General features: G+C 51.6%; 1 protein-coding gene across 1 annotated transcript in view; it reads left to right on the forward strand.

The window, feature by feature from the left end:
- RP1 (RP1 axonemal microtubule associated) overlaps positions 1–24,894 on the forward strand; it is a 2,616,437-nt gene that overhangs the window by 2,001,008 nt on the left and 590,535 nt on the right. Inside the window, exon 48 of the mRNA XM_086965756.1 lies at positions 24,562–24,803. Coding sequence (XP_086821882.1) covers positions 24,562–24,803 — 242 coding nt within the window. The remainder of the gene's footprint in view (positions 1–24,561; positions 24,804–24,894) is intronic.

Consider the following 24,894-nt stretch of genomic DNA (forward strand, 5'->3'; position numbering starts at 1 on the left):
GTGGGTGGGGGATGTGGTGGTGGTGGAGGTGGCTGCTGTGGTGGTGGTGGTGGTGGTTGACGTGGTGGTGATGGATGTGGTGGTGGTGGATGTAGTGGTGGTGGACGTAGTGGTGTTAGATGTAGTGGTGGTGGATGTGGTGGTGGTAGTGGTGGAGGTGGTGATTGTGGACGTTTTGGTGGTAGACATGGTGGACGTGGTGGTGGTGGACGTGGTGGTGGTGGATGTTGTGGTGCTGGTGGACATGGTGATGGTGGACATGGTGGTGGTGGACGTAGTGGTGGTGGATGTGGTGGTAGTGGATGTGGTGGTGGACATGGTGGTGGTCATGGTGGGTGTGGTGGTGGTGGACATGGTGATGGTGCATGTGGTGGTTGAGGACATGGTGGTGATGGACGTGGTGGTTATGGACATTGTTGGTGGTGGACATGGTGGTGGTGGACATGGTGGTCTTAGCCGTGGTGGTGGATGTTGTAGACATGGTGGTGGTGGATGTGGTGGTGGCCATGGTGGTGGTGGTGGACATGGTGGTGGACGTGGTGGTGGATGTGGTGGATGTGGTGGATGTGGTGGACATGGTGGTGGTGGACGTGGTGGTGGTGGTGGACGTGTTGGTGGTAGAGGTGGGTGTGGTGGTGGATGTGGTGGTGGTAGACGTGGTGGTGGACATAGTGGTGGTGGACATGGTGATGGTGGACGTGGTGGTGCTGGTGGTGGACATGCTGGTAATGGACGTGGTGGTGGTGGTAGTGGTGGTGGATGTGGTGCTGATGATGATAGACTTGGTGGTGGTGGAGGTGGGTGTAGTGGTGGACATGGTGGTGGACGTGGTGGTGGTGGAGGTGGATAAGCATGGGCGGAAAATCCGTTCCGCTCGCAGATTTCGCGGATTTTCGGTAAATTCACAATCCGCGAGATTCGCGAATTTCCCGCAAAATCCGCGAACGGAAATCCGCGAACGGGGATTGGGTCAAAAGTTCAAGCTGACTTTTGTAACTCTTTTAGAATGGCGCCAGCAAGCTGCCAGAGACAGGAAGCTCTAATAGATAAAGTAAAGCAGGTGCTGCTCAAATTCAGTTACACAATCATTAATCACCCCCAAACTTGGGGTGATTAATGATTGTGTAACTTAATTTGACCTTCAACTGGAGCACCTGCTTTACTTTATCTATTAGTGCTTCCTGTTGAAGCTATTTCTAGCTATTTTAGAATGGCGCTGACAGCTTGCCGGCGCCATTCTAAGTGGGGCTGAGGGCAGAAGGGCACAAAAGTGGGACAGAGGGCAGAAGGGGACAAAAAATGTGTGGGGCAGAGGGCAGAAGGGCACAGAAACAAGTGGTAGAGAGGGCAGATGGGCATAAAAAACAAGAGGGTGGCAGTGATTAAGCAGGCAAAAAAACCCCCCCGCGAAATTGCAAAGCGCCTCGCGAACACCTGCGAACACGCAAAGCGCCTCGCGAACACCCAAAAATAAAAACATCCGCAAATTCGCGCGAATTTGCAAATTTTGCGGATTGCCAATTCGCAAATCCGCAAATTCGCGAATTGCCAATTCGCAAAATTTGCCCATGCTTAGTGGTGGATGTAGTGGTGGTGGAGGTGGGTGTGGTGGTGGACATGGTGTTGGAAGTAGTGGTGGTGGACGTCGTGGTGGTGGATGTGGTGGATGTGATGGTGGTTGGTGTGGTGGTGGACATGGCAGCTATGGCCGGCAGTGGGAGTACCTGCAGGGCGCTGACGTGGGGAGGGGCAGGGTGGGGGGTAGTAATGAATGGATTGCGCAGTTTAACAGGTAAGTAAATGTGTGTGTGTGTGTGTGTTTCGATTTATATAGCGCACTATAACCCAGGGGTCTCTAGGCGCTTGCTTAGGGAACCCGTCCTGGTATTCCCCTGTGCGATACCCCGGCCGGGTATCCACAAGGTGAAAGCCAGGCATCCCGCCGCGAGGGGCCGTAGTGGAGATTAAGCAAGCTATTGCCCAGAGTCGCAGAGTGTGATCCCGTGAGTCGAGTAGGCACCAGAGCGAGAATTGTTGACTCCGTGGAATTTTTGAGCCCGAGACCCGCCGAGGCGGGGAATCGAACCCTGGTCCATGGCCGATCTCAGCTTCCAGGCCTGCCGCCTCTAACCACTGAGCCACACTTCTCCACATAAAACGAATTTCGTTGCCCGCACTGCATCGCATTTGGGGATGCAGTGCAATCAGCGAAATTCATTTTATTTATTTAAATGTTTACTTACCTGTAAAACTCCATAATCCATATATAACTACCCCTCACCCTGCCCCTCCCCCTCCCCACGTCACCTCCCTGCAGGTACTCCCACTGCCGGCCGCGGCTGGGACATGGTGTTGGTGGACGTAGTGGTGGTGGATGTGGTGGTGGTGGGTGTGGTGGTGGTGGACATGGTGGTGGTAGACGTAGTGGGCATGGTGATGGTGGATGTGGTGGACGTGGTGATGGTGGACGTGGTGGACGTGGTGGTTGTGGACATGGTCGTTATGGATGTGGTTGTGATGGACATTGTTACTGTTGGACGTGGTGGTGGGTGTGGTGGACATGGTGGTGGTGGACGTAGTGGTGGTGGTGGTGGACATGGTGGGGGTGGGTGGTGGTGGACATCGTGGTGGTGGACTTAGTGGTGGTGGATGTGGTGGTGGTGGTGGATGTGGTGGTGGTTGATGTGGTGGTGGATGTGGTGGTGGTGGATGTGGTGGTAGATGTGGTGGTGGTGGTGGGTGGTGGACGTGGTAGGTGTGGTGGTGGATGTGGGTGTGGTGGTGGTGGTGGACATTGAGGTGCTGGGCATGGTGGTAGTGGACATAGTGGTTGTGGATATGGTGGTTATGGATGTGGTTGTGATGGACATTGTTACTGTTGGACGTGGTGGTGGGTGTGGTGGACATGGTGGTGGTGGACGTAGTGGTGGTGGTGGTGGACATGGTGGGGGTGGGTGGTGGTGGACATCGTGGTGGTGGACTTAGTGGTGGTGGATGTGGTGGTGGTGGTGGATGTGGTGGTGGTTGATGTGGTGGTGGATGTGGTGGTGGTGGATGTGGTGGTAGATGTGGTGGTGGTGGTGGGTGGTGGACGTGGTAGGTGTGGTGGTGGATGTGGGTGTGGTGGTGGTGGTGGTGGTGGTGGACATTGAGGTGCTGGGCATGGTGGTAGTGGACATAGTGGTGGTGGACATCGTGGTGGTGGACTTAGCGGTGGTGGATGTGGTGGTGGATGTGGTGGTAGTGGTGGTGGACGTGGTGGTGGTGGATGTGGTGGTGGATGCGGTGGTGGTGGGTGGTGGATGTGGTGGTGGTGGAGGTGGCTGTTGTGGTGGTGGACATGGTGGTGGTGGACGTGGTGGTGGTGGATGTAGTGGTGGTGGACATAGTGGTGTTAGATGTAGTGGTGGTGGATGTGGTTGTGGAGGTGGTGATTGTGGATGGGGTGGTGGTGGACATGGTGGAAGTGGTGGTGGTGGATGTGGTGGTGGTGGTGGATATTGTGGTGCTGGTGGTGGGTGTGGTGCTGGTGAACATGGTGATGGTGGACATGGCGGTGGTGGACATAGTGGTGGTGGATGTGGTGGTAGTGGATGTGGTGGTGGATGTGGTGGTAGTTGTGGTGGTGGTGGACATGGTGATGGTGGATGTGGTGGTTGAGGACATGGTGGTGATGGACGTGGTGGTGATGGACATTGTTGGTGGTGGACATGGTGGTGGTGGACATGGTGGTGGATGTGGTGGACATGGCGGTGGTGGACGTGGTGGTGGCCGTGGTGGTGGACATGGTGGTGGACGTGGTGGTGGATGTGGTGGACATGGTGGTGGTGGTGGTGGACGTGGTGGTGGTGGAGGTGGGTGTGGTGGTGGATATGGTGGTGGTAGACATGGTGGTGGACATGGTGGTGGAGGTGGTGGTGGTGGACATAGTGGTGATGGATGTGGTGGTGGTGGATGTGGTGGTGGACGTGGTGGTGGTGGGTGTGGTGGTGGTGGACATGGTGGTGGTGGACATGGTGGACGTGCTGGTTATGGACATGCTGGTGATGGACGTGGTGGTGATGGACATTGTTGGTGGTGGACGTGGTGGTGGGGGACATGGCGATGGTGGAGATGGTGGTGGATGTGGTGAACATGGTGGTGGTGGACTTAGAGGTGGTGGACGTGGTGGTGGATATGGTGGACATGGTGGTGGTGGACATGGTGGTGGTGGACGTGGTGGTGGTGGGTGTGGTGGTGGACGTGGTGGTGGTGGACATAGTGGTGGTGGACATGGTGATGGTGGACTTGGTGGTGGTGGTGGACATGGTGGTAATGGACGTGGTGGTGGTGGTAGTGATGGTGGATGTGGTGGTGGTGATGGTGGATGTGGTGGTGGTGAAGATGGGTGTAGTGGTGGACATGGTGGTGGACGTGGTGGTGGTGGTGGATGTGGTAGTGGTGGAGGTGGGTGTGGTGGTCGACATGGTGTTGGACATAGTGGTGTTGGACATAGTGGTGGTGGACATAGTGGTGGTGGATGGGGTGGATGTGGTGGTGGTGGGTGTGGTGGTGGTGGACATGGCAGCCATGGCTGGCAGTAGGAGTACCTGCAGGCTGGTGATGTGAGGAGGGGCAGGGTGGGGGGTAGTAATGCATGGATTACGGAGTTTTACAGGTAAGTAAACATTTAAATAAATAAAACGAATTTCGTTGCACGCACTGCATCACATTTGGGGATGCAGTGCAATCAACAAAATTCATTTTATTTATTTAAAACCTGTAAACCTCCATAATTCATACATTACTACCCACCACCCTGCCCCTCCCCCTCCCCACATCACCGCCCTGCAGGTACTCCCACTGCCGGCCGCGACTGGGACATGGTGGTGGCGGACGTAGTGGTGGTGGGTGTGGTGGTGGTGGACGTGGTGGTGGTGGACGTAGTGGATATGGTGGTGGTGGGCGTGGTGGTTGGGGACATGGTGGTGATGGACGTGGTGGTGGTGGACTTAGTGGTGGTGGTGGTGGATGTGGTGGTGGTTGATTTGGTGGTGGTGGATGTGGTTGTGGTGGATGTGGTGGTGGATGTGGTAGTGGGTGGTGGACGTGGTGGGTGTGGTGGTGGGTGTGGTGGTGGTGGTGGTGGACGTGGTGGTGCTGGGCATGGTGGTAGTGGACATAGTGGTGGTGGAAATCGTAGTGGTGGACTTAGTGGTGGTGGATGTGGTGGTGGTGGTGGATGTCGTGGTGGTTGATGTGGTGGTGTGGGATGTGGTGGTGGTGAATGTGGTGGTGGTGGATGTGGTGGGGGTGGGGGTTGACGTGGTGGTGGTGGATGTGGTGTTGGTGGACATAGTGGTGGTGGATGTGGTGGATGTGGTGGTGGTGGTGGTGGAGGTGGTAATTGTGGACATGGTGGTGGTGGACGTGGTGGTGGTGGAGGTTGTGGTGGTAGTGGTGGACGTGGTGTTGGTGGACATAGTGGTGGTGGACATAGTGGTGGTGGATGGTGTGGTGGTGGATGTGGTGGTGGAGAGGGTGGTGGTGGACGTGGTGGATGTGGACATGGTGGTGATGGACGTGGTGGTAATGGACATTGTTGGTGGTGGACATGGTGGCAGTGGACATGGTGGTGGTGGAAATGGTGGTGGTGGACCTGGTGGTGGATGTGGTGGACATGGTGGTGGTGTAAGTGGTGGTGGTGCATGTGGTGGTGGTGGATGTGGTGGTGGTGGATGTGGTGGTGGTGGAGGTGAGTGTGGTGGTGGTGGATGTGGGGGTGGTGGACGTGGTGGTGCTGGTGTCATGGTGGTGGATGTAGTGGTGGTGGATGTAGTGGTGGTGGGTGTGGTGGTGGTATAGGTGGTGGTGGAGGTGGTGATTGTGGACATGGTGGTGGTGGACGTGGTGGTGGTGGATGTGGTGGTGGATGTGGTGGTGGTGGTAGTGGTGGTGGTGGTAGTGGTGGTGGAGGTGGTGGTGGAGGTGGTGATTTTGGACGTGGTGGTGGTGGATGTGGTGGTGGTTGTGGACTTGGTGGACTTGGTGGTCATGGTGGTGGTGGATGTGGTGGTGGTGGTTGGGTGGTGGATGTGGTGGTGGTGGATGTAGTGGTGGTGGATGTTTTGGATGTGGTGGATGTGGTGGTGGTGGTTGGGTGGTGGATGTGGTGGTGGTGGTGGTGGGTTTGGTGGTGGTGGTGGATGTGGTGGTGGTGGATGTAGTGGTGGTGGATGTTTTGGATGTGGTGGATGTGGTGGTGGTGAAGGTAGTGATTTTGGACGTGGTGGTGGTGGACGTGGTGGTGTTGGACGTGGTGGTGGATGTGATGGTGGTGGTAGTGGTGGTGGACATGATAGTGGTGGAGGTGGTGATTGTGGACGTGGTGGTGGTTGACATGGTGGTGGATGTGGTGGTGGTGGTAGTGGTAGTGGTGTTGGACATGGTGGTGGTGAAGGTGGTGATGGATGTGGTGGTGGTGTTGGAGGTGGGTGTGGTGGTGGTGGACGTGGTGGTGGTTGACATAGTGGTGGTGGATGTAGTGGTGGTGGATATGGTGGTGGTGGAGGTGGTGATTGTGGACCTCGTGGTGGTGGTGGATGTTATGGTGGTGGACGTGGTGGTGGTGGACGTAGTGGTGGTGGATGGGGTGGATGTGGTGGTGGTGGTTGTGGACGTTGTTGTTGTGCATGTGGTGGTGGTGGACATGGTGGTGGTGGGCATGGTGGATGTGGTGGACCTGGTGGTGGTGGACATGGTGGTGGTGGATGTGGTGGTGGTGGTAGTGGTGGTGGACGTGGTGGATGTGGACATGGTGGTGATGGACGTGGTGGTAATGGACATTGTTGGTGGTGGACATGGTGGCAGTGGACATGGTGGTGGTGGACATGGTGGTGGTGGACCTGGTGGTGGATGTGGTGGACATGGTGGTGGTGTAAGTGGTGGTGGTGCATGTGGTGGTGGTGGATGTGGTGGTGGTGGATGTGGTGGTGGTGGAGGTGAGTATGGTGGTGGTGGATGTGGGGGTGGTGGACGTGGTGGTGCTGGATGTCATGGTGGTGGATGTAGTGGTGGTGGATGTGGTGGTGGTATAGGTGGTGGTGGAGGTGGTGATTGTGGACATGGTGGTGGTGGATGTGGTGGTGGTGGATGTGGTGGTGGATGTGGTGGTGGTGGTAGTGGTGGTGATGGTGGAGGTGGTGGTGGATGTGGTGGTGGTGGTAGTGGTGGTGGAGGTGGTTATTTTGGACGTGGTGGTGATGGATGTGGTGGTGGTTGTGGACTTGGTGGTCATGGTGGTGGTGGATGTGGTGGTGGTGGTGGAGGTGGGTTTGGTGGTGGTGGTGGTGGTGGATGTGGTGGTGGTGGATGTAGTGGTGGTGGATGTTTTGGATGTGGTGGATGTGGTGGTGGTGGTGGTGGTGGTGGTGGTGGATGTAGTGGTGGTGGATGTTTTGGATGTGGTGGATGTGGTGGTGGTGGAGGTGGTGATTGTGGACGTGGTGGTGGTGGACGTGGTGGTGTTGGACGTGGTGGTGATGTGATGGTGGTGGTAGTGGTGGTGGACATGATAGTGGTGGAGGTGGTGATTGTGGACGTGGTGGTGGTTGACATGGTGGTGGATGTGGTGGTGGTGGTGGTATTGGTGGTGGTGTTGGACATGGTGGTGGTGAAGGTGGTGATGGATGTGGTGGTGGTGTTGGAGGTGGGTGTGGTGGTGGTGGACGTGGTGGTGGTTGACATAGTGGTGGTGGATGTAGTGGTGGTGGATATGGTGGTGGTGGAGGTGGTGATTGTGGACCTCGTGGTGGTGGTGGATGTTATGGTGGTGGACGTGGTGGTGGTGGACGTAGTGCTGGTGGATGGGGTGGATGTGGTGGTGGTGGTTGTGGACGTTGTTGTTGTGCATGTGGTGGTGGTGGACATGGTGGTGGTGGGCATGGTGGATGTGGTGGACATGGTGGTGGTGGACATGGTGGTGGTGGATGTGGTGGTGGTGGTAGTGGTGGTGGATGTGGTGGGTGTTGTGGTGGTGATGGGTGTGGTGGTGGAGGTGGGTGTGGTGGTGGTGGACGTGGTGGTGCTGGACATGGTGGTAGTGGACGTAGTGGTGGTGGACATGGTGGTGGTAGACGTAGTGGTGGTCGATGTGGTGGTTGTGGTGGTGGACATGGTGGTGGTGATGGTGGATGCACTGGTGGTGGATGTGGTGGTGGTGGACGTGGTGGTGCTGGAGGTGGGTGTGGGTGTGGTGGTAGTGGTGGTGGTGGATGGTGTTGGTGGTAGACGTAGTGGTGGTGGATGTAGTGGTGGTGGTGGTGGTGGAGGTGGTAATTGTGGACGGGGTGGTTGTGGACATGGGGGTGGTGGATGTGGTGGTGGGTGTTGTGGTTGTGGGGGTGGGTGTAGTGCTGGTGTACATGGTGGTGGCGGACATGGTGGTGGTGGACGAAGTGGTGGTGGATGTGGTGGTGGTGGATGTGATGGTGGACGTGGTGGGGGATGTGGTGGACATGGTGGTGGTGGATGTGGTGGTGGTGGATGTGGTGGTGGTGGTGGTGGATGTGGTGGTGGTGGTGGTGGATGTGGTGGTGGTGGACGTGGTGGTGGATGTGGTGGTGGACGAGGTGGTGGATGTGGTGGTGGTGGATGAGGTGGTCGATGTGTTGGTGGTGGAGGTAGGTGTGGTGGTGGTGGTGGTGGTGGACGTGGTGGTGGTGGACATGGTGGTGGTGGACATAGTGGTGGTGGTTGTGGTAGTGGTGGAGGTGGTGGTGGTGGTGGAGGTGGTGATTGTGGACGTGTTGGAGGTGGACGGGGTGGTGGTGGATGTGGTGGTGGTGGTAGTGGATGTGGTGGTGGTGGTGAAGGTGGTGATTGTGGAGGTGGTGGTTGTGGACTTGGTGGTGGATGTGGTGGTGGTGGTAGTGGTGGTGGACATGGTGGTGGTGGAGATGTGGTGGATGTGGTGGTGGACATGGAGGTGGATGTGGTAGTGGTGGACGTGGTGGTCGTGGACGTGGTTGGTCAAGGATGTGTTGGTGGTGGATGTGGTTGTGGTGGATGTGGTAGAGGTGGGTTTGGTGGTGGTGGTGGACATGGTGGTGGTGGACGTGATGGTGGTGGATGTAGTGGTGGTGGATGTAGTGGTGGTGGATGTGGTAGAGTGGATGGTGTTGGAGGTGGTGGTGGAAGTGGTGATTGTATAGGTGGTGGTGGTGGATGCAGTGGTGGTGGACGTGGTGGTGGATGTGGTAGGTGGTAGTGGTGGTGGACATGGTGGTGGTGGAGGTGGTGGTAGTGGTGGTAGACATGGTGATGGAGGTGGTGGTGGATGTGTTGTATGTGGTGGAGGTGGTGATTGTGGACGTGGTGGTGGTAGACATGGTGGTGGTGGACATGGTGGTGGTGGACATGGTGGTGGATGTGGTGGTGGTGATAGTGGTGGTGGACATGGTGGTGGTGGGTGGTGGACTTGGTGGTGGTGGAGGTGGGTGTGGTGGTAGTCTTGCAGGAGTCTGCCAGCAGGCTGTGCAAAATTCAGCAGAGCCTTTAGGCATTTGTTGCAATGCATGGACTTCACACAGAATTTTGCATCATGGTTTAGTACGCAATAAAACATTTCCGAGCACATAATTAAATAAGAAGCTCAAAAGAGCTCTTTCGGCATCTCTGGCAAGTGTGAATAAACAGCACCATAAACCTCTGAGAAACGAGACCAGAAGGGGTAGGAATGCGTAGAGTGTAGTTTCTGTAAGACTTTCCGAAAGTGACCCCAATCAGGACATTACTAAACCTTTCATGTCTATTTTACAACATCTAGATAGCAAAAGACTGGGATCCAAAGATGAAAGTGGAGGTGCACCAAAGTAGCAGGAAGCAACAATATAATTTATAGGTGCATTACCTCGGCTGTTCAATCGGGTGTGACCTTCAGCGAACAAAGCCAGAAACGGCAGGGCGCGGGGGATTCCTTTGAAGTCTCATGCCGGCTGCAAGCAAACCAGCATGAGTGAGGAGAGAGGCAAATGGTGTGTGATGTGCACGCCCCGCACACATGCACTGTAGGCAATCTGCCTTTGGGTGCATTTTTGAGAGCCTTTACTTAAGTCTTGCTGAGAACGCATGCCCATTTACCCAGTGGGACCTAAAAAAGTGGATTGTCACCCCTTATTGAAAAAAAATATATTAATCGACTTTTTCATTGCTAACAACTACAGACCCATTACTGGGCTGCAAGTTTTGAAATGGGTGGTTTCTGGCAAATAGACAGTATTAAATCGCATTGGGTCCCTTCGGCTCCTCACCTGCTTTATTTCCCTGTGGGTTTCCTCAAAAATTACCACCTCCAGTTTTGTTTACTGTAGGGCTGAATTCTTAGACTGATTTGGTAGATATAGTGCATGTTAGAAATGGGATCCCTGGCTGGCCAGGGCTTGCACCAAAGTCAGTCAGAGACCACCACTCCTAAGTCAGGGCAAGGGAGTTACACGCCAAGATAACCCCTGCTCACCCTCTAGGTAACGTGGCGTGAGCAGCAAGGCTAAACTTGGAGGCAATGTGAGTTAAGTATTTGCGCACGCACCCCAGCAACAACACCCAAGGCCCACCACAAAGGAAACTCCACACAAGGTTATATATAAAAATAGCCTTTGTATTATACCAAAACACATTAGATAAAAACACATACTTTACAATGTGCCAACAGGCACGGGCAGAATTTACAGGGGATATGTACAAGACAGGGCCACATGGACCACTGTCAGGAATCAGCACTTTTAGAACTTAGAATATACAATCACTGTAGCACAAATTAGAACATAAAGCACACACCATTTCTGCTTTTCCTTTGGGACTGGACCCTTGCTGCCGTTTGTGAGCTGCCGCTATCCTGCACGCTGCTCTCTCTGCAGCGCTACTCCTCACCGGACCCGCTTCTCGGGTCCCGCTTCGTTGTGTTTGCAGACCCCGGGAGTTGGTGAGAAGCGGGTTGGGTCCTGCTAGACTGCTGTGGGCTGCGTTGTGAGTCCTCAGGGCTGCGAGCGACTGGTTCGGGGACTCCATCTCCCAGGAGTCCCTGTTGGCCACACCTGAGAAACCTGGGCCGCTCTCCCTGACTGACACGCCCCCACCAACGCTGTTAAAGACTCTGGACCTCCATACCTGCGTGGGACACCATTTCTGCTTTTCCTTTGGAACTGGACCCTTGCTGGCATCTGTGAGCTGCCGCTATCCAGCGCGCTGCTCCCTCTGCAGCGCTACTCCTCGCCGGACCCGCTTCGCGGGTCCCGCTTCGTTGTGTTTGCAGACCCCGGGAGTTAATGATGAGCGGGTTGGGTCCTGCTTGACTGCTGTGGGCTGCGTGTGAGTCCTCAGGGCTGCGAGCGACTGGTTCGGGGACTCCATCTCCTAGGAGTCCCTGTTGGCCACACCCGAGACACCTGGGCCGCTCTCCCTGACTGACACGCCCCACCAACGCTGTTAAAGACTCTGGACCTCCACACCTGCGTGGGACACCATTTCTGCTTTTCCTTTGGGATTGGACCCTTGCTGGCGTCTGTGAGCTGCCGCTATCCTGCGCGCTGCTCCCTCGGCACCGCTACTCCTCGCCGGACCCGCTTTGCGGGTCCCGCTTCATTGTGTTTGCAGACCCCGGGACTTGGTGAGAAGCGAGTTGGGTCCTGCTAGACTGCTGTGGGTTGTGTTGTGAGTCCTCAGGGCTGCGAGCGACTGGTTCGAGGACTCCATCTCCCAGGAGTCCCTGTTGGCCACACCCGAGACACCTGGGCCGCTTTCCCTGACTGACACGTCCCCACCAACGCTGTTAAAGACTCTGGACCTCCATACCTGCGTGGGACACCATTTCTGCTTTTCCTTTGGGACTGGACCCTTGCTGCCGTCTGTGAGCTGGCGCTATCCTGCGCGCTGCTCCCTCTGCAGCACTACTCCTCTCCGGACCCGCTTCGCGGGTCCCGCTTCGTTGTGTTTGCAGACCCCGGGAGTCGGTGAGAAGCGGGTTGGGTCCTGCTAGACTGCTGAGGGCTGCGTTGTGAGTCCTCAGGGCTGCGAGCGACTGGTTCGGGGACTCCATCTCCCAGGAGTCCCTGTTGGCCACACCCGAGACACCTGGGCCGCTCTCCCTGACTGACACGTCCCCACCAACGCTGTTAAAGACTCTGGACCGCCATACCTGCGTGGGACACCATTTCTGCTTTTCCTTTTGGACTGGACCCTTGCTGCCGTCTGTGAGCTGGCGCTATCCTGCGCGCTGCTCCCCCTGCAGCACTACTCCTCGCCGGACCCGCTTTGCGGGTCCCGCTTCGTTGTGTTTGCAGACCCCGGGAGTTGGTGAGAAGCGGGTTGGGTCCTGCTAGACTGCTGTGGGCTGCGTTGTGAGTCCTCAGGGCTGCAAGCGACTGGTTCGGGGACTCCATCTCCCAGGAGTCCCTGTTGGCCACACCCGAGACACCTGGGCCGCTCTCCCTGACTGACACGCCCCCACCAACACTGTTAAAGACTCTGGACCTCCATACCTGCGTGGGACACCATTTCTGCTTTTCCTTTGGGACTGGACCCTTGCTGTCGTCTGTGACCTGCCGCTATCCTGCGCGCTGCTCCCTCTGCAGCGCTACTCCTCGCCGGACCTGTTTCGCGGGTCCCGCTTCGCGGGTCCCGCTTCGTTGTGTTTGCAAACCCCGGGAGTTGGTGAGAAGCTGGTTGGGTCCTGCTAGACTGTTGTGGGCTTCGTTGTGAGTCCTCAGGGCTGAGAGCGACTGGTTCGGGGACTCCATCTCCCAGGAGTCCCTGTTGGCCACACCCGAGACACCTGGGCCGCTCTTCCTGACTGACACGTCCCCACCAACGCTGTTAAAGACTCTGGACCTCCATACCTGCGTGGGACACCATTTCTGCTTTTCCTTTGGGACTGGACCCTGGCTGCCGTCTGTGACCTTCCGCTATCCTGCACACTGCTCCCTCTGCAGCGCTACTCCTCGCTGGACCCGCTTCGCGGGTCCCGCTTCGTTGTGTATGCAGACCCCGGGGGTTGGTGAGAAGCGGGTTGGGTCCTGCTAGACTGCTGTGGGCTGCGTTGTGAGTCCTCAGGGCCGCGAGCGACTGGTTCGGGGACTCCATCTCCCAGGAGTCCCTGTTGGCCACACCCGAGACACCTGGGCCGCTCTCCCTGACTGACACGCCCCCACCAACCACTTCCCTATAATATTAAGCCCCATCACCACTGTGCGGGAGCGCGCAGGAGCGTCCTGGGAGAAGCCTGGGACAAGGGCGGGGCCGTCTGCGGCCGTCAGAGGCCGGAAGAGACTGGACTGGGCCAAGGCTCTTGGCTGTTCTTTGGAGACTGTGGTTGCATATCTTATTGTGTAAGTGTTCCCTGCCTGCCTTAGTTGTATTGCCAGATTGGGGCCTCACGATTTGATCAGTTGTTACCCCAGTGTAATTCCCCCGAGTGCACAGTGTTCGTGGATCTCGCTGTTTCCTCTCCCTGTCTTGGCGAGGAACATGGAGTGCCGCGAAACCAGAAGTATGGCAGCGGCTGACGGGAAAAATTGACTGGGACACTAGATGACTTTATTGTGCGTACCAATTCTCTGATTAATCAAGGTATCGTCCTTATGGAAAGAAGGGTTTCCCAGGAACTAGCACTAGCCAAAAGATTGTCTTTGGGTCTTATTGGCTCTGCCCACACTCCTGATAATTCATTACATATACCCAACCACGTACGGGTCCTTGCTGATATTCACAATGTGAATTGTAGTCAGCCAGGCCCACGAGACCCATCACCCCTCAACCCTCAGGTTGAGGTTCATAACCCCACAGGGATTAGCACAGAGCATAACCAGGTAAATCCCCAGGTAGACCCCCAGTTAGTGTCTACAAACGAATAAAGGAGGGGGAAGAGGGAGGGGGCACTCCCTAAACGAAAGCAACCAAATGCTAACGCTACAGGAGCTAAGAAAGCTCGTGCCAATCCAGCTGAGAATACTAGTGATGATTCAAATGAGAGGGGTGGATCGGTAGAGTCGAGAGACCCTGTTAATGAATCTACTGGGCAGAAAACTGGGGCGGAAGCAGTTCATCCAGAGGCCGCCGGCCTACCCCTGACCATTATCGATAATACCATCTTGGATAACTCCCTGGCGGATATTATCGAGGATAGTATTATAGTTGACAGGCTGAGGGCTGACACATCAGGGGTGGTTAATGGGGAGGAGGAGCCCATAGGTTGCACCATAACTAAAATCATTAAAACCTTACTCGCACCCCTAGAAGCCAGGCTTCATGGTATCGAAAAAGTGCTTCACGACATACATAAGGACATAAGGTTTCATGACAGCAGCTATGCCAACAGGTCCACCAATGTCACCGCTGTAGCCAGTAAATCTCGGCCTGCGGTTATGAGCACAGCAGCAGTAAAAAACAAGACGCCAAAGAACGAGGCACCAAATCCCCCTAATCATGTGACTAACAAAGTAAGCACCCAAACCCCAACATCAAACAAGTCCACTGTCCAAGCTAACCCAAAATGTCCCGCTATCCCTACCCCAAAACCTGACTCTGCCCCCACCGAAAAAAAACGACACGGCTAAATATTCACCTACCGCAAGATGCCTGTTCCTATGTGATCATTTTGACGGGGGTAACAGAACTGGTCCCTCCTAACACAGAAACCTTTCAACCGCTCAAAAATAAGGTATGCCACTGGTTAGCTAATAATTATCCCCTACCCCCAAATCTTTGTGGCAATATCTTAATGGTTGAGAGAACGCCTTGAGTAGGACATAACAGGAAAAGAATACAGGGAGACTTTATAGTAGTGACCTTTGAGGATCCCCGTATTGCGGAATATATCTGTCGGAGGAATCCCCGTAACAATAATGGTATTCTGGTCACGGCTAGGCCCCTGTCTTACTTTTACATGCCCAAAGAACAACAGGATAACAGATGGAGTTGCCTAAAAGATCCATACCACCATAGAGGAGCAATGAGGCAAGAGGTACTCAGGCAAATGAACCCCCAAAGTTGGAACAGGGTTGGTGAGGAGGGGTGGAATTTAGTTCAGAGAAGAGGAGGCAGGTACAACCATGACACTAGACTTCATGCAGACAGGTTTAGGGGCAATGGCATGAATGCCGGTCACACATACAACTATGCCCAAGCCCCCCATCCACTAGATAACCTTTATAACATCCCGATGGCAAACCCGTACGACTGCCTGTCCGACCTAGGCTGGGTCGATTGACAACAGGCGGGCACAGTACTAGTAAACGATAATGGAAATAGGATCAACCCCATCTCCCCTGCAAATATGGCCTCAGAGACCAGGGTCACAAGTGTGGATACCAGGGTACCAGTTCGTATTGCCACACGAGCCCGGCAACGGTAAGGATTCAGAAATTAGCTCAGATAGTCAACCAGAGAGTAGGGAAGCCCCCAGAGATAATAGACACATTAAGGTAGGAACATGGAACATCGCTGGGCTAAGGAACAAAGTTGATGACCCTATCTGGAGGGAATTTATAAGCACCACAGACATCATCGCCCTACAAGAGACGTGGGATACAAATAACATACTCACTTTGGACAGTTACACTACCTATTCTCTCCCAGCAGTCACCACCACTAGAGGAAGAGCAAGGGGAGGACTGGTAACTCTAGTGGCAGCTAATATTACAGGAAAACACATGGTGATAGACTCAGGTTCCCCCTACTGTCTGGTAGTTAAAATCATCTGCAAAGGGGCCTATAATGTGTTAATCGTTAACTTTTATAATTCTTTCGATAGAGCCACCTCAACTAGCAACCTGACAGCGTTACATTCTTTTTTAGTAGATTATAAGGTGCTGTCGGAGAATGAATGCTATATAATATTATTGGGGGACTTTAATATCCACAGATGCCCAGATAAATGCCTGCCCAATGACCCTTTTGCCCTCATCGATCAGGTTGACTCCCACTTTGAGCATACGGAGCAGGGGATCTTATTGGAATACATCTTGGCTGATAATGGTTTGATGCTACCCATGGGGGATGAGGTGAACATACCAACTTTTAAGGGTAATGGTAGTGGGTCAACTATCGACTTCATTTTCACAAGTTTAACATTAGGGAGTAATATAGTAGACTATTCTCCGGTCTGGTCCCATTTTAGTGACCATAATCCCGTTTTTTTACGTGTTAGAGGTGTCCTTCACAGATCCGAGAAGCAACTGAATATGGTTGATAAACAAGATATTCGGGATACAGACCAGGCTTGGAGAATTAAATGGTGCAAAATCGTCCCCGAGGATTTCCTAGGCAACCTCTCAACCAGTAGAGGGGAGGTGTTGCGTATATGTATGGACAAGGAAGCAGGGGATAGTGAGGTAGTGGAGGCATACCAAAGGGTTTGTCACCAGATTATGTCTGACTTAACACATCATGGTAAAGGGAAACAATCAGGGTCAGTTGGCTGGTTCAACCATAACTGCTCAGTAGCTACCCTCAAACTGAAGGAGACCTTGAAATGTAAGCCTGTTGATAGGAAATGTGTGGCACTCCTAAGGAAAACATATAAAGCTGCAGTAGAACAGAGGAGGCGGGAGATTAGGGAAGACGCCTGGGCAGAACTGACCTCTATTGATGTTATAAAAAACAGCGCCAAATTCTGGGCAGTGATTAATCAACCCTATTTTTTTGATTCTAGTAACAATGTTTTAGACTGTGGTATTCAGGAGGACAAGTGGTTCTCCCATTTTAAGTCAGTTTATGAACATGCGCCCACAGGGGTCGACGATTCAACCATGGGGGCTACTCACCCATACACCTTAGTGGTGAATGAGGATGAGGTGGCTGATGCCATCTGTAAAATTACAAGCCTGATGGCGTACCAGCCGACCTCTTCAAGTCTAACACAGCAATATGGTCTAAGGTTTTATCTAATGTATTTAATAGAATTTCCACAATTGGTATCCCAACGACCTGGTCGCAGTCGGTAATTGTACCTATTTTTAAAAAAGGTAATTGAGGTGAGCCAAGTAATTACCACCCAATTTCCCTTATAGATTCTGCAGTGAAGGTCCTTGGCAGAGTGGTTCTGTGTAAACTATCTGATTGGCTCTAGGACACAAACTCTCTGTCAGCTGTACAGTATGGGTTTAGAGAGGGGCGTAGTACTATAGATCAGAGCCTCAACCTCCAATTACTGATTGGAAAGTACACCCTAGCGAAGCAAGGTTGTTTGTACATAGCATTTATGGATCTGTCCTCGGCCTTTGACCGAGTAAACAGGTCCAAGTTATGGGACTTGCTTTTAAAGATGGGCATTGACGAAAATATAGTTTACTTTCTAGCTGATCTTCATCGGGTCCTCACAGCCACCGTGAGATATGATCGTAAGGGGAATTGTACGGGCAAGATAGGTATAACTAACGGGGTCAGGCAAGGCTGTATTTTAGCACCTTTATTTTTTACATTATATATTAATGAGTTAGCAGGCGTCCTGGGAGCAGCTTGTAAGGATATTCCAAAGGTGGGCAAGTTCACCCTTCCCGCATTATTATATGCGGACGATGCTGCACTTATAGCGCGCACATCAGTTGGCTTACAAAGTCTTTTAAATTCTTTTTATGAGTTTATGTCCTCTCTGGATCTTAGCGTTAATTACACCAAATCTCATGTCATGGCTGTGGGCACAAAGGGCAGGCATAGGAAGCTGATGACACTCCACTGTAATGGTAACAGGTTATCTAGGGTAACCAGATTTCCATACCTTGGGATGGTTTTTGACGAAAGCTCCTGTTGGCTTCCCCAACTGTCCGTGAAAAGAAACGCGTTTGTACGGTCCATCTCTGCCGTTCTGGGTTTTTCCCACAAATTAGGGGTAAAACCGTTACAAGCAGTGTTAAAAGTTTACGACGCAAAATGTGTTTCCATAGCAATGTATGGTGCAGACTTATGGGGTTTTAAGAACGTTAAGTTGCTACAGGTGGCAGAGGACAAATTCTTAAAATCCATTCTATCCGTTCCACAATCGACCCCAGGTTTTATTGTTCATCAAGAATGTGGGGTGGAGTATTTAGAAGACCGGATTGCCATCGTGCCCTTTTTAAAGTGGATTACGGTCTGGCTGAACCCAGAAGTGGATGTGAACCACGAGATTCTGACGAATTGTCTTAGTCTAGAACATTGGGATTCTATCCCGTGGCTAAGCTATGTCAGAAAGGTTGCAGTCTTGCTGGGGCGACCAGAAATATTTGAGGAGCCATCTAAACTGGTTAAAGGAGATATAAAATGGGTCAAGACTGCTTTTAAACTCCATAGAGAGATGGATAGAGAGGGCTTTCAATTGACTAAGCCAACTGTGAGAGCCCATCAGCTAGTCGTAACATCGGATAATGACCTAGAACTATATCTGAAGGTTGTTAACAATGCTAACCACAGATATCTATTAACCAAGTTCAGAATAAATAAAATTCATCTACTCATTTCTGGGCGCCCATGTTGGACTAAAGCTACAGACTTGAAATTATGCACTTGTGATGGTTTTTCTATAATGGATACTTCCCACTTCATGTTCTTTTGTGGTTATTTTAAGGAGATACGGAAAAATGTATTGTACCCTACTAAAGGACAAAGGGTTTAAACAAATGAAACCTGGCCTATTATACCTCCAACTGCTGCCCAATACGTGGGAAATGTTTAATGTCGCCACTTTTTTATATATAGCTATGAGACTGAGGAAAAAAATAGTTAGTCTGAGATAATATTCTTACTTTTTTGTGATTTATTTTTAGAGCTTGTTAATTAATGAATTTCTACTTTTAACTTAGATGAACTGTGCATGTTTTAAAATTTATATATGAATCTGATACTTAATTCTCAGTATTTTAAATTGTTGCCATATATTCTTTCCTTGGTTGATGTGCTGTTGATGTTAGTTAACCATATTGCAATTTGAATGTCTTTTCCCTTTTGCTGGACCTATGTATACTTTTGTGGTTTTTGTTATTAACCGAATAATGTATTTTGACTGACTGACTGATAAAGCACACAACCAGTAACTACTGGTAACGGTTAAGTACCACCTACCCAATCCTAACCACCTTAGGAACAGGTCACGCAGGGAACCAGGACCTCACTAGCACCACCTGTACTAGCAAGAACAACCACCTAAGTATCACAATACCTGTAGGGGTATAAGCATAGGAACATAACACATGATGCATAAACATACATTCAGCGGTGTAAGGAAGGAAAACACATGATGTGTCAACAACACATTCAGAGGTGTAAGAACAAGGCACATGACGCATAATAACACATTTAGAGGTGCATCAAAGGAGAACACATGATGCATAAACACACATTCAGAGGTGTAGCAAAGAACACTTTGCAGAAATCACATTAACACAGAACTTACATCAAAAGTCCAGGTTGCGCCACGGCGCCAAAACCTAAACGTAGCAGCTGCCCACTACTTGCTGGGCAGCTGAGGGACAGAACAGGGCCTAAACGCTGCAGCTGGCACTAAGTGCTGCGCAGCTTGGGAAAGGCCAGGGATGAAGGAGTGCGTCTCACTCCTAAATCCATAGACCACATGTCCCTAGGAAGAAAAACCTAAACGGTGCAGTTGCCCACTACTTGCTGGGCAGCTGGGATAAAACTGCGGCTGGGGCTCTCGCTAGCCCCTCAGGAATCAAAACTGAATCCAAACTGCACAATAGGTTGGAGCCCTCTGGCTCTGGGTAAGTACTGTGCATTTTGGGGCGCACTCTAGGCTCTAGAACAATACTGCGGGACCTCGGAACCCTCTGGGCCTGTCAAATTGGTTGGAGCCACCTGGGCTCTAAAAATATGGTGTCCCAAGGAGCCCTCTAGGCTCTTAAAATAATGCTGTGCCCCCTCTTCATGAAGGAGGACTCGCCCCCCAGTACTGTGGCGCGCGACGGTACTTTAAATACAAATGCCCTGGGTAGGGGCCACACGGGGCACCTGAAATTACAGTCAAAGTGGTGGGGGAAGGAAATAGGCCTGCTGAAACGTTGGGGCGACCCACTGCCATCCGGGGTCGCCCGACAGGTAACTGAGCCACTGTGCATCGAAGGCACCACGATGATACCCGGTGTTCTCCCCGCAGCCCTCCACACTTACCAGACTGTTCTCTGGCGGGGGGCTCCTCTGGGCGGCCATAGGTCAACTCCTAGCGCTTGCGGTGGGGGCAGGCACCGGCAATGTGCCTCGTGCCCCCACCCGCTGTCCACTGTCCCTTGCTGGCACCCTTCACCCGGTCCCCCATCTTGGGACCGGGACTCCAGGAAAGGCGCCTGCTCGGTGCGGCTCGGCTTCTTTTCTCTCTCTGCCCGACACCAGGGGGGGCGGGATTTTACTTCCGGGGCTCCCTCCAGCACATGGGAGCCCCGGGCTGCGGGGAGGCCATCAGTTGGCCGGCTTCGTTTCTTTCACCTTCCCGGCGGAAGCGGGCAGCCAATCGTGGCGCGGCAGCGGGCGGGACGTCCCTCCAAAGCCGGAACTCCCGCCCCGCGCCAGGCACCGTAGTGCCTGGCTTCCTGTTTTGCGGTGCTCAGGCCGCGGTGGTGAAAACTCGGGGAATAAATGAGGGGTGGGCACCCTCGAAGTCAAAAATAAACTGCAGAAGCGAGGTGGCCACTCGCAATTAAGAATTAAGTGCAACAAAGCACTCTGGGGCACAAAAAGGGCAGGAGCACTTCCCTCAGAGGGAAAACGACAGCGCTCTGCCCAGGCAGGCAAATTAAAGCACTCACGGGGCGCTAGGGGCAGCCACAGCCCTGGGGCAAGGACAAGGCACAGCAGAAGGTCCTGGGCATCAGGAGGAGCATGCAGGGCCCAGGGGCCAGCGCACAGGGCAGGAGACAGCCCCCATGGCGGTCCCTCCTGGGCCCCACCAGCAGCAGCCCCCTCCTATCAGGATCCTGGAAGAGAACATTTTGTTAGGGGACACAGCCCCTTCTTATACTTTAAATTCCTTTGTCTGTAGGTGCAGGGTGGGGTAGAAACCAGTCGCAGCTGGTTTTGGAGCACCCTTGATGGCTCAACCACCCCTTTCATTCACTGGCAGGGCTAGGGTCATTAGTCACACCACAGGGGGCGGAGCAAGCATTGTGGGGAAAACCCAGCCTCATTCAGGACACAGGTGCACTCCTCCCCTCACATCAGCATACTAATCTCAGCACTCACCACTGGGCAGACCCATCCAGACATCCTGGAGCCTGGCATCCCAGCCAGCTCCAGCCAATCACACTCCAGCACCCTCACAGCACACGTACAGCCATGTCTAGAAGTGGCACTTCCCCACTAGACACATACACGCCGCACATACCATTGTGCAGCATTCACTCACACGAGTTTGCACATACCAAACTTGAGCATGCACGCCTCACGCATCAGGAACTACCAGGGACACAGACATTCCCCATGCATTCCTATGGGAGAGCAGGCCAATCTCGCACACACACTCAGGGAGCGCACGCACTTTACACTGCGCCACAGTGTCAAAGTGCGCAAAGACCAGAAATCACTATATTTGAAGGCAAAAAGTTCAGGGGTGAACCTGCCAGAAGGGCCAAGTCCAACAGTGCAGGAATACCATTTTATGCAGAATATAAAAAAAATAACCTCCGATTTCAAGACCTTCATCACTGTTTTCCATACACCCATGACTTCCCCATAAAATTTCACAGTTGTGTAAAGCTGAAATTGCCATTAGTGAGCGTTCCTGGGCAAAAGAGATAAGAGCCTCAGTAAGGGAAGCGTATGGAGTATTAGACTTAAGACTTGACCCGCAGTTAGGACATCCACAATTGGGCAAGAAGGAACTTAGGGCACTGGGTCGGGATACGTCCCGTATACACGATAGGGAGTACCTTTCGCGGAAAAATTCAGTGTCACATATGATCCTGGTTTGGGAAAAGGATCAACATTATCCTTACGTTGATAGGTTATCTAGCTACCGCTTACGACGTGAGGTATTAAAAGCACTAATTGGGTTAAATCCCTGCTACATGAATAATGGGGTCAAAAACTTTATGATTGGTTATAATGGGAAATGCACCTGCACTTTGGGCACCCCATGTGATATTTTACATGTCTTACTTGATTGTACGGAATTTTTAGATATCAGAAAGGAGATTTTATGTCCAATTTTTAAAATATATGGGATTAGAAATAGGATGCAAGCTGTTGACCTACTAGTAGGAATGGAGAACTTAGACATAGCCTGTGCCATGGGGAAATTTATGTGTAAGGTCAAAGTGTTTCTCAAGTGCACTGAGTAAATAACGTATGTTTTCACTGAGGTTATTAAAAGGCTCTGTATCTAAAGGATAACAGTACGGTAGCAGACCTAAAGGAAATATTTTATGTCATGTATGAATTATTTGGTTTTTACCTTTTAACAATATTATGTACCCTGGATTTGAAAGGAAACTGATGTTTTTATGCATATTGAAAATGGGTCACATTGTTTATGAATCGTTTGCATATGTTTTTAACTGGAGGATAACATGTAAAGTGTATACTTTTATGGTTGTAACTAACCAAATAAAGTTTTATTGACTGACTGACACCCATGACTGGATGACTTCTAGTTGATTACATATTAATAGTGCAAACACATGGATCATCATCTTTGGTGATAGTGGAAGCAAATAACTCTACCCAACCCTCAGCCAGTCTACTAACGATGCTCCTGAACGCATGACTAAGGATCATTTTGGATTGTGATATGACCCTAATTACGCAGATCCACAGTGTGCTAAAAATTGCTTCTTTCTTCACATTTATCTTTTATTTTCCGTAGAAAACTGAAGATGAGTTCTAGGAGAAGCAATTAGCTCCTGATTAGACAACTGTAATGTACCTTTGGCAGGCCTGCCCTCTCCTGAGATTGTTAGGTTTCAACTAGTTCAGAATGCTGCAGAACAGCAGATCTTTCACTTGAGGAAATGACTTAATGTTTCATTTCATAAATGTACCAAACACTGCATTCCTGTTAAGCAACTGGTCTGGCATTTAAATGCATACCCAGCCTAGCCCCACTTACCTAACTCGGCATTTTCTCCTTATAATCCTCTTTCCCATGGTGTTCCGAGTGGTACACTCTTGACATGGTGTTTTTCTGTCCTTTCCACTAGAGCGTAGAACAATCTTCCCATATATCTCAGCAAAAAAGGATCTTTGGAAAATGTTTAAGATAGAATTAACTTTTCATATTCTGAGTTGCCTGTTCCATCTGTCCTGTACTGGCTTCTTAGAGGTGTTTGGTAAAATGCTTGAATTAATCTCCGCCACTGGTAATTTCTCTGGGCCGCATCCCAGTCTATAGTTTTGTTGCCATGCCACCTCAGGAAGGAAGGGGTGAATTGCAGTCCATAGTAAGTGCCAGTGTTTGAGATTAATTCAAGCAATCCACCAATCACATTTGTGCTTCTTCAGTGAGCGCCCTAAGAGTGGTTGGTAAGTCCAGGCATGGGTCCTGTGCTCACTTTCCCATTGGGCTCAAGATTCACCCTACTGACTGTCTTGGGTTGCATGTGTTACAGCTCAGAAGAGACATGGCCTGGCAGTTCAGGCTGGACGGTTCCTATAGGAGCAGGGCAATGGAGGATTTGCATAAGGCTGGTTCCTGGCTATTGGGGAAAAGAATGACGGCCTGTATGACGGCCTGTATTGAATCCTATAGTAATTACCAGTAGCTGAGATTAATTAAAGAAATCCACCTATCACATTTTTTCCCCGTTCCTACAACTTGTCACTGGCAACTCAATGCTTACCATAGCCAGAAATTCTGCTTCTCACACTTAACTAGCATTACTCTATCATTAACGGAAATGCCTCTCACAGTAAATATAAAAGACTCTCGAGAAAATACAAACATATTAAATTTGCATAAATTGTTAAGATAATCTCCTTCACATAGTGAATCAATTGAGTTGTGCACATACTTCAGTAGTTTCAGTCTGAAAGAAACACTGACCCCACATTCTTGTAACAATGTCAAAATTAACTTGAAAGTGTTACACTTGTGTGTGTTTTCTAGGAGCAGTTAAGTCATAACAGTCTTGAAAATAGATGGTGTAGCGCAGTTGTTTGTACTCTTTCTTCCTCTTTACGCATACGCAAAAAAACAGTCTAGCTGCAAAAAGCAAAGAATTTAAGTTTAAACATATTTTAACTATTACCACAGATAAATGAAATGTTACAAGACTAACAGCAATGTTGGACTGTTAGGGCGCCTTGCAGGTGCTGGTCGTTCATTGGGTCTCTATATATTTTATAGACGCACAAATAATTCAGTGTCAGAAAATGGCACCGGTCACCTTGGTGCATGTCAGCGGAAGAAGGCCAGTTATTAAAATTCTTCCATGCATGCCAGAGAGTAGGAGTTCTCTACCATGAAAAGGCTGCTATGGCAGGCACCTCACTTAGCTATATCTCCGAAGTCACAGTGGTACTAACTTTGTGGCTACCTTAACAACTATAAATGTCTAATACGCTAGAAATGTCATGTGTCCGTTTTGATGGAGTCTTTTCTTTCCTGAACAGGGACTTGGGACGTCTTTGTTGAGACCAGTGATGTCTCAAGCAGTGGCACTGAGATGGAAGCGACCTTAACTATTTGCTGCGAGAATGGATCTCCCAGACGCATCTTCCTACCCAGGGGCTGCCTCCACAGCGGTCAGATCTATAAAACGACCATAGAACTGGAAGAAAGACTTGGCGCTGTCCAGAAAGTTCGTCTGCAGAGAGAGGACGTAAAGAACGGCGATGACTGGCACTGTTGCGAGGTACTGTATGCGCCGTGGTACGCACTTGTTCTGCACACGCAATATCTGCGTTCCACTTACGTAAGTCTTCTGCTTTCCACAAAGCATGCCA

Source organism: Lissotriton vulgaris, chromosome 4_1 (assembly GCF_964263255.1).
Source record: "Lissotriton vulgaris chromosome 4_1, aLisVul1.2, whole genome shotgun sequence".
NCBI classification, from domain to species: domain Eukaryota; kingdom Metazoa; phylum Chordata; class Amphibia; order Caudata; family Salamandridae; genus Lissotriton; species Lissotriton vulgaris.